We start from the raw sequence: 10,740 nt of genomic DNA, 5'->3' as shown, positions 1-10,740 counted from the left end.
CCCCCCTGAAATGTATCGGGTGTCGTCTCTAACCCTGTCTCTAAGGGGAACAGTGGGATTTGGAAACCACAACAACGGCGGCGGTAACGTTAAGCGGTGTGTACTCATGGTGTATCGGCGTGTTGTTGTTGTTTGGGACTGAACACAGCTCCGTCATCAGTTCAGACAGATCAGTAGAGTTTGTTCCTTCCTTGTTGCAGCGTCCAGCTCTCGCTGGATTCTTTCGTCGGCCACCGATCCAAGGAGCGTTCGAACCTCTTCAAAAGACCACGGCGTCATTTTACGAGCTGCCGTCGTGAGTCGGATAAAAACAAACGTGATCTCTGCTGCAGCTGGAGATTTTACAGATGGAGAGTTGGTGCTGGTCGTCTGCGTTGCGTGGCGTAGAGTGACGACTCTCTCTGGACGATCAGCGCTCTGCAAGGTTTACACGCCACGGTTTAGTCCCTACTCGACTCGCTCTGAACCACGAGAGAACAGCCACTAAACAAGAACCCGCTTCCAGAACCAGGACCTGATTCACCTGGTGGAGGAGTGAGAGTTGAGCACAGTTGGGACCATGCTGTGGAAAAGCACTGGATACATCCATAACAACATATTCCTGGGAACATGTCTTTAACAGAGCATCTTCAACGATAGTATCCTTGGAGACATATCCTTGATATTGCGTCCATGGCAACAAGCTCATATTTCAAGAGTAACACAAATAAGAGTGAAGCTAGAGCGCTGTTTCAACATGAAAGTGAGGTTTCACTGAACAGTTGCTGTTTATATTTTCGGTGTTCCCCAGGTTTCAGTGTCGAGTGCTAACAGAGACTCCTCTCTCTCCCTGAGCACGGCCCCGGCTCATAGACATACACCAAGATTTTACACTAAGAGTACATTAAATAACAGTATTTAAGCCAGTAGTAAACCACAATCAATCACTAATTAATGACAGAATCAAGAATTAACCTTATTTTAAGTTTTTATAAAACGCTAGTTAATGTTAGTCCTTGTTTATTATCATTATTTAATGATTAATTGTGACGTTATCTAACCATTTATTAAGGTTTATTACTCTCAGTGTTGTGAATGAATGCACCCTTATTGTAAATCGTAGCTTTATTGAGATAAAAACACTCACGTGAACAGAGACCACACACACTCGCTTCAGGAAAGGTCGAGAGATTTGGATCAGCTCCTTGAGTCTGGAGCGGGACAGGTTCCTGAAACAGAGTTTAGAGAAATAAGATCAGACACTAGCGCCGTCATCTGATGAATCCATGAGTTAATCAACTAATGACCTCCAGGAGAGAGGAGGAGGAAATGACATCAGTCAGAATCACAGCCTCACGCTGGTGTCTCCTCAACCCTCACACTGAGGTCACACGCTCAATAAGGACGACGAGAGGAGACACTCATACTCACACACACACACACACACACACACACACACACACACAAATAAACCACCTCACACACACACACACACACACACAAATAAACCACCTCTCTCACACACACACACACACACAAATAAACCACCTCTCACACACACAAATAAACCACCTCTCTCACACACACACACACACACAAATAAACCACCTCTCACACACACACAAATAAACCACCTCACACACACACACAAATAAACCACCTCTCACACACATACACACAGCCTCAAACACACACACACACACACACACACACACACACACAGCCTCACACACACAGCCACAAATCATCTACTCCAGCCCATGTACAAACCCTTTCACATTTACACACACATAGGTACATATCCAGTCTTACACATACACACGTGCAAACATTAATAACAAACTCACACATACACACACACAGACTCATACACACACACACACCCACACACACACAGACAGACAGACAGATACACACACAAACAAACACACACACACCCCCTAAAAGCCATGCTGGTACAGAGGCTGTTCCCGGGGTGAGGAATATTAACGCAGTGTGGCAGCTGTGAGGGAGAGGAGAAGTGAGATGAATGAGGGAATGTTGGAGGGGGGGCAGGACCAGAGCTCCCACAATTCACAGCACTTCTGCTGATTGATTCACTACAGCACGGGAGAGAAAGCTCGTCCTAACGACTGTGTGTGTGTGTGTTTGTGTGTGTGTCTCTTAAACTCTTGGTAGATATCATACTTGAAGATTGAAGACAAAACAGTTTTTACTAAAAACAGTGTACAGTTCCCTGTCTCCTTCTCAGTTGCTGCTTCCTTTTGTAACAGTAAAATTATGTTAAAACACACTCTATTTTTCATTCATCTTCTGTAACCACTTCATCATGATCAGGGTCGCGGTGGGTCGGGAACACGAGGTCTCTACACCATCCAGACGCCTCTAGATGCAGATTCTCCTCCGTAGCTGAGACAGAGGGCGAGAGAGAGAGAGAGAGAGACTCTTTCCCATTTACCGAGCCAGGGCTGCGTACAAACACTGGACCTTTTTCCTGCTCTCCGTTCTATGTGCGCTGGAAAAAGGTCCGGTGTTCGTACACAGCCCTGGCTCTGTAATTGGGAAACAAACTTAGTGTCTCTGCCCAAACTGGCTTGAATGCTCTCCCTCTCTCTGTCTGTCTCTGAGCCACGGCAGAGAAACTGCATCTGGAGGCGTTTAAATGGTGGAGAGACTCTGAACGTTGAAAAGCATGAAAAGAGATGAGGATGTTGCTCTATTCCTGCTCCATAGTGGGGTAACACTGACTTATTTCTGCTGTTACAGTTACATTACTTAAGGTGGAACTGACTCTAAATTCAGGAGAGCGCTAACTGCATGAAAGTAAACACAGAGCGAAAGTGCTACAAAACTAAACAGCTCGAGTTACACATGAGTTTCTGTGGGAATTCAAACAGTGAATAAACACTTACAGACAATTTATACTTCAGACACCAACAAGATACAGTCACTTCTTACTCACACACACCACTCCACCTTAAAAGATACAGTCGCTTCTTACTCACACGCACCACTCCACCTTAAAAGATACAGTCGCTTCTTACTCACACACACCACTCCACCTTAAAAGATACAGTCGCTTCTTACTCACACGCACCACTCCACCTTAAAAGATAGTCGCTTCTTACTCACACGCACCACTCCACCTTAAAAGATACAGTCGCTTCTTACTCACACGCACCACTCCACCTTAAAAGATACAGTCGCTTCTTACTCACACGCACCACTCCACCTTATGAGATACAGTCGCTTCTTACTCACACACACCGCTCCACCTTATGAGATACAGTCGCTTCTTACTCACACACACCGCTCCACCTTAAGAGATACAGTCGCTTCTTACTCACACACACCGCTCCACCTTAAAAGATACAGTCGCTTCTTACTCACACACACCGCTCCACCTTAAAAGATAGTCGCTTCTTACTCACACGCACCGCTCCACCTTAAAAGATACAGTCGCTTCTTACTCACACGCACCGCTCCACCTTAAAAGATAGTCGCTTCTTACTCACACGCACCGCCCCACCTTAAAAGATACAGTCGCTTCTTACTCACACACACCGCTCCACCTTAAAAGATACAGTCGCTTCTTACTCACACACACCGCTCCACCTTAAAAGATACAGTCGCTTCTTACTCACACACACCGCTCCACATTAAAAGATACAGTCGCTTCTTACTCACACACACCGCTCCACCTTAAAAGATACAGTCGCTTCTTACTCACACACACCGCTCCACCTTAAAAGATACAGTCGCTTCTTACTCACACACACCGCTCCACCTTAAAAGATACAGTCGTTTCTTACTCACACACACCGCTCCACCTTAAAAGATGTGGAGCTTCTGAATGAACACAAACAGGAGGGGAGTTTGTTTTTCTGTGAGAACTGTGTTGAAACTGTTTACATTACCTTTAAAAGCTGAAAAAAATTGCAAAAGATCTTTTAAACTCATTTCTATTCACAGAGGACAGCGCAGGCTGTTAACTTTATGCACTTTCTAAGCTTTTAACAGCACACACCAACACACTCCCGCTCCAGCAAGAGCCGTTAGAGCCTTAAAAATTCCACGAGAGGCTTATTGACCACTCCGACTCACACACAGCATCCTAATCCCGCATCACGGCTTCGGTAATTACCGGCCTGCTGCGCATTAAGGCATCAAAGCCTAGAGAGAACAAGATCCAAAGCCAATAAAGCAGCAATACTCCAGCACTTCTGCAGCAGCAGGGTTCGCATCGCGTCTCAGTCGAGCGGCCGGGTAATGAGTGAAGAGCGTGCGCCAGAGAGACTTGTTAATATTGCAGCGGTGTGGAATTACAGCGCCGTGAGATGAGAGACCGCCACCACACATTATTTAATATTAATTCAGCACATCAGATCTGCTTCAGCTAACTCTACATACGCAAAGACTTACAGCCTGCAGTCATTACCCCTTCAGTCAATCACTCGTCTGTGTGTGTGTGTGTGTGTGTGTGAGAGAGATATGTAAGCGAAACTCAAAGCACTTCATATTCTCTGGGACTTTAGGGAGCTGCCACCGTCTCCAGCTGACGATCTGCTCCAGTCCCTCACCACACACCTGAGCGATTATGTAAAGAGGAGACGAGAGGGAGGGACAGAGACAGTTATTTGAAGACGGGACACTCAGGAGGTCAGAAGAGGCCACAGAGGCAGATTTAGCCAGGCACTGGGATCCACACAGAGCTCAGGGACAGCGCCCCCTGTTGACCTCACAAACATCACCCCCAGGACCACCCAAGCATTTGTGGGAGGATTCGAGAGCTGACCCAAACCTGCTTAGCTTCAGTGGATTTGTATGTTCTGGTGTTTTAGGTGCTGTGTTGGTCATTATTTCACACACTCAACTCACAAACTCACTCCTGAGGACACTAACCCAGTCACTCTCTCACACACACACAAACACACAGTCACTCACACCTCACATACTCACACACACGCCCAGTCAGTCACTCAGATCCATCACTCACATCAGATCCGTCACTCACATCAGTCACACGCTCAGTCAGTCAGTCACTCACGTCAATCAGTCACATCAGTCACTCACATCAGTCAGTCAGTCATTCATTCAGTCACTCAGTCAGTCACTCACGCACAGTCAGTCAGTTACTCACATCAGTCAGTCAGTCACATGCTCAGTCAGTCACTCAGTCACTCTCACACAGTCCAGTAAGGGCACAGTATATACAGGAGCTAACTAAAGCTTTGTGGAAGTGGTCTGGTATAATTCGAGGCATGAAGCTGAGGAAATGAACTGTGGCATCACCACGCTTTGTTGTGATTGGCTGTTTCCACACCGAATACGAACAGAGCACGTCTCAAACGCAGCGACGGAGCTCCCATCGACATCAGAAACACACATCCCACCTTTAATCCTGGACCGTGTTTACAGCACAAGCCTCGTCAGTGAGCTACGAGACAAACAACAACTAAATAATCCTTCATTAATCGCAATCAAGAGGAAATTAATTGTGATATTGATTTGTCCAGCACTAATGAATATTGAACTTCAAGATGTCAGGCATCTCCACAGCTTTCTTCAGAGACGACAACCACATCCCAGACTCATCTGGTTAAACAAGAAGAACCAGAGCTATACGTCAACCGTCCATTTCCCGGTCCTAACAGTACTTATTTAAATCCCATATATCAACACATTAACCCTATTCCCTCCACCCTTTCACACTGAATCCAGCCCAGATCACAGTGCAACCAATCAGAACAGAGCTCATTTAAATGCATCCGAGCCATGGATGGAGAGAGGCTGAAAACGGAGATGGCGTACGGAGTGGGGTGATACGGGTCCTTTAATGGACTGTTATTAATCAAACAACAATATCCGTCAGTCCACTGTAAACAGGTTCTGGGGACTGTGTGTGTGTGTGTGTGTGTGTGTGTGTGTGTGTGTGTGTGTGTGTGTGTGTGTGTTTTTTTGCCAGAGAGAATGACTCACCATGGGTTTGTTAATACAATAGCTGCATACATGTTTTTGTGAGAGTGTGTGTGCGTGCGTGTGTGTGTGTGTGTGTGTGTGTGTGTGTGTGTGCGTGTGAGTGTGTTTGTGTGAGAACAGCTGGAAAAAAGGAAGGGTGTTTGCAAACAGACTGAAACAGCAGGAACACAATGTTTTCCTGGGTCTAACCTGTGGACGCCTCCTCATTCTCCACATCACACTGAATTTAACCCCTGAGAGAGAGAGAGAGAGAGAGAGGGCGGTAGAGAGAGAGAAGTTGCCAGAGAGAGTAAGTTAGAGAGAGAAAGATAGAGAGAGGTATAGAGAGAGGTAGAAAGAGAGAGAGAAGTTGCCAGAGAGAGAGAGAGAGAAAGAGAGAGAGAGAGAGAGAGGTAGAGAGAGAGATACAGAGAAGGAAAGCGAGAGAGTGATAACGAGCTGGGGGATAGAGGAGTGTAGTGAGGGAGAGAGAGAGAGAGAGAGGAGGTGAGAGAGGGCTCGTTTGTTGCGGCAGATTGACTGTCTTTGTTTGCTAATTACGGGTGTAGCGGCGGGCGAGCGGCGGGTGGCGGGCAGCGCTGGGGCGGGGGTCTACTCTGTGTTCTCCGTCACTGATCCGTCCACTGATCTTCAGCGCCTCATTTGTTGCAGTAATTGACTCGAACCGCCCAATCACACTGCAGCAGCTAATGAGACAGGTCCTACATTTAGGTCAAAGTCTCTCTTCAGAACGACTCTCACAAACAGTTAACATTTATAGATGTTTAATTGACTGGGCTGTGTGTGTGTGTGTGTGTTTCTCTGTATATGTGTGTGTGTGTTTCAGCCTCTACATTGACTAACACAGACAAAAACAAAACAATGTGAATGCGAGGGAACCAGACCCTAATGTTTGGGAACAATTAAGGTGTGGGAATGAGATATATATTGGGGGGACAACATAATAAAAATGGGAATGTATGGGATTAAATGAAGGGGTAGGGACTAAATATTAAATGCCAGAGGACACCTAATGTCTCCACCCATTCCTTCAGCAGTGAGAGACAGAACTGTAGGGGGCGCTGCTGGATCCCACCACTGCACGAGCTCTGTACTCCATTAACAGAGAAGGATGTGTGTGGATCAAACTGTATCGGTTATAGTTTAAAAACCACTAGACGTTATGGGAGGAGTCAGTGAGATGTTCCTAAATCTGGAGCTTGTTTCTGATTGGCTCTGCTCTGATGTTATGTGAGGAGTCAGTGGGCGGGATTTAGGGACTTGCATCTGATTGGCTGTGCTGAATGTCGTGGGCAGAGTCATCAGCATGCACGTCTTAAATGAAAAGCTTGTATATGATTGGCTCGGTGGATGTTACAGGAGGAGTCAGTGGGTGGGTCCTAAATCTGGAGCTTGTTTCTGATTGGCTGTGCATAGTCTCCTCAGATTCTCCCGCGTCAGAATCACTGACTGATTATTTGTCAATGATGGTCTACCTTTGGCTCTTCCAGGGGGTTTTCTGTGTTGAAGCCCCAATAAAAACAATGTGAAGTGGTCATTTTGGGACCAGGGCACAGTCCACACACAAGAGTCACTGCTGCTGTAGAGCTACAACAGTGGAGTTACACACTTCAACCTTAGAGCGTCATGTAAAGAGGCCCAGTAGTCTGTAAAAAAGCGGTCTGTTGTGGTCTGGGTGATGAACAACAGAAAATAGACAGATAACAGACAGATAAAAGACTGCTGCCCTCGTGCTGCTGGAGCCCCACAGTGGAACCAATCCGATTGTTGTCCTTTGACACTGAACAATTCAGGAGAAGCATTCTTCAGAATCTGCTCGAGCAAAAACTCAACCCTTCTCTCTCTCCCCCTACTCCACTTTTCCACTCCTCCAGCTCCAAACTTGCTATCTATCCCTTACTCTATCTCTCCATTCCTCTGTTCCCTCAGCTTCAGGCATTCTTTATCTCCCCCACTCTCTTCCCTCTCTCTCTCTCTCTCCCCCCCACTTCCTCAGCTCCAGACATTATTATGTATCTCTCCAGTCCTCTGCTGCCCTTGTGTCTCTCTCTCTCTCTCTCTCTCATTGAAAGCATATGGTCCTTCTCTCTGCGCAGCCCCTCAGTGGAGTTCTCCATGAACATTCCAGTCCATCCCACTTCACTTCAGAAACATTTTATAAAGTCCACATGGCCTTCACACAGTCACCTCTAAAAGTCACTGGGGAGAATCTGGTGCCTTTTGAAACGCCTCCCTGACACCAATCAACCAATCACAGCTTCCTATTGAGTCACAAGGAGCAGAAGCTCTGGTTTTTAGCCGTTTTCACTCTGTTCTCTTTCTTCTCCGTTTTTACTCAGTGCTCTTATTTCTCCGCGCTCGTTGTGTCTGTTTTGCTGAGTTTAACCTCGTCTTTGCGCTCTCACATAAACACGGGTCCAGCGCTGTGATTGGACAGACTCGGACGAGGGGGCGGGGCCATTCTAAAGGGTCTGTACTTGACGTCAGAAGCGGAGCAGAATCAGAACGACTCGCTTTATCCTGCGTTTTCAGACTTAGGCTGTGCACAGAAAACTGACTGGGTGTGTCTTGTTTCACAGTGTGTGTGCTGGTGGGCTCCAGATTCAGACATTAATGTGAACATGCACTAAACAAGGACCTGGATGTGCAGAGAAACAGTGCTGAGAAGTGTAATGAACTCTTTCGGATTAGATTCTGATATTGTTCAACACCAGCACCTGACCTCACTCATGTTCATGTGTCTGAATGCTAACAGATCCTCACAGCAATGTTCCTGCATCTGGTATAAAGCAGTCCCAGAAGAGCAAAGGCTGTTCCTGATGCAAAGGGAGGGATACACTCTCTACTACTGCCTTTAGCTGCTGAAGAAATGTAGGATAAATAGGTGTCCACACATTTTTAACCCTTTACTGGACAGTCCCAGGCTTTATCTTTTCTAAAAGGGACAAAGCTCTGTGTGGATTTCTCTGCTTCCTGCAACAGGAGGTGGAGGTTTTAGTTTCTGTAATACATCCTCATCTCTTGTGTGTGGCCGTGGACTGTGGTGGAGGGATTAGTCTGTGGCCTCCGTCTCAGCGTGAGAGCGGTGGAGGAGGAAGCATTAGCGTGGCCCCCGCAGACGAGCGCAAACTCCCACACGCTTCAACAGCCACAAAGATATGGTTTAGACCTACCACACGTGCAGTTATTACAAAACACATCCAGCAACCAGAACATTAAAGGCCTTGTTTCTACAATCACTGTCCATTTGTGGCTCTGCATACTTTCTCATCCCCCTTTCCCCCTGTTTCTCAGCGCTGCAGTGACGCTGACGTGGTGGTGGTGTGTTAGTGTGTGTTGTGCTGGTGTAGAGTGGATCAGACACAGCAGTGCTGCTGGAGTTTTTAAACCCCTCAGTGTCTGGACTGAGAACAGTCCACCGACCAAAACCAATTCTAGCTCCTAATTTTGGCCACAAGATCCATTGGCATGTGAAAGAAGTGGGCACAGCAATGATTTACAAACACACACACACAGAGAGAGAGAGAGAGAGCATATACGTACGAGACAAGGGGCTTTTGACAGAGCACCAGACCATCATAGAGGACACACACTCCGAAGACGGTGATGCCCGTCTCTTTGACCAGCATTGCACAGGTGCCCAGGAACAGAGAGAGTGCGAGAGAACAAGGAGACGCTGTCGAAGGAAACGATTCCCCAATGCTGCACTCTGACACACTCCTGCGGAGAAGACACACACATTACCTCAACCAGTCTACCTACTAAACACAGAAAAAGGTGGGTTCCTGCCCCACACAGATGTTACAGCAGTGAAGAAAAGTCACAGAACGCCTGTGAGAAAGTAGAGCACATGAGGAGGAGTGATATTCCTTACCTAATATAGGAGAGAAAGGCCAGGAGGAACAACATACCGGCCAAGACATCCGCTCTCCCAACAATACCGGATACCTGGAAAACACACACACACACACACACTTTCTTCAGTACATAACAAATACAGAACATATAGGACACTCCCTATATTCCAGATGTTACTGTCTTTCCATCCAGGTCCGGACACTGTTCTGATCCTTCCATGATCTTCCATTAGTGGGCAGCCGTGGACTAATGGTAGAGGAGAGGGCTTAGGGCCCTTCCTTAGGGCTCCGTGACCCTCAGCAAAACTTGGGGCGATGGGAGTGCAGGAACAGCACTGTCCTCCTCCTCAATCCACACCCGAGGGGCCCCTGAGCAAGGCACCGAACCCACAGCTGCTCCCCGGGCCCCGGGGATGACTGCCCCCCCCCCCCGCTCTGGGTGTTTGTTCACAGCCCCGTAGGTGGGTTACACCCGGAAGGTACAATAAGAAATAACTGCACATTTACTGTTCTTATTATTCTTATCCACTGAGGTATTTCTGACACAGTCTGGGGGTGGGTTTAGGGCCATTGTTTTACAGGTGGGTGGATTTAAATATTTCAATAATCCCAGATCTGTCTGTGGACACTTACTCAACACTACAGCACTTCTACAGACTCCCACAGCCCCTCAGACACCTGGGTGATGCAACTGCAGACAATCCACATCAGTATTCACAGCACACACAGGCTCTTCAGTACAGAGACGACAGCACGAGGCAGGAAATACACACACACTCAACCAGTCACTCAGTCACACACAGTCACCCAGTCACTCACACTCACACTCAACCAGTCACTCTCACACACACACACTCAACCAGTCACTCTCACACACACACACACTCAACCAGTCACTCACACACACACACACACACACACACAC

The 10,740-nt window shown here is 47.2% G+C and overlaps 1 protein-coding gene across 1 annotated transcript in view; it reads right to left on the bottom strand.

Annotated features, from left to right (window-relative positions):
• The window catches only part of tmtc1 (transmembrane O-mannosyltransferase targeting cadherins 1), a 36,763-nt gene that overhangs the window by 1,852 nt on the left and 24,171 nt on the right, over positions 1–10,740 (bottom strand). The window contains exons 3-5 of the mRNA XM_066668898.1: positions 9,833–9,906; positions 9,502–9,678; positions 1,127–1,208 (exon numbers count right to left, since the gene is read on the bottom strand). Of these exons, the coding sequence (XP_066524995.1) occupies positions 1,127–1,208; positions 9,502–9,678; positions 9,833–9,906 (333 nt within the window). The remainder of the gene's footprint in view (positions 1–1,126; positions 1,209–9,501; positions 9,679–9,832; positions 9,907–10,740) is intronic.

Source organism: Hoplias malabaricus, chromosome 4, assembly GCF_029633855.1.
Source record: "Hoplias malabaricus isolate fHopMal1 chromosome 4, fHopMal1.hap1, whole genome shotgun sequence".
Lineage (NCBI taxonomy): Eukaryota > Metazoa > Chordata > Actinopteri > Characiformes > Erythrinidae > Hoplias > Hoplias malabaricus.
Note: the sequence above shows the minus strand (reverse complement) of the source record. Positions and strands in the feature narration are given on the sequence as shown.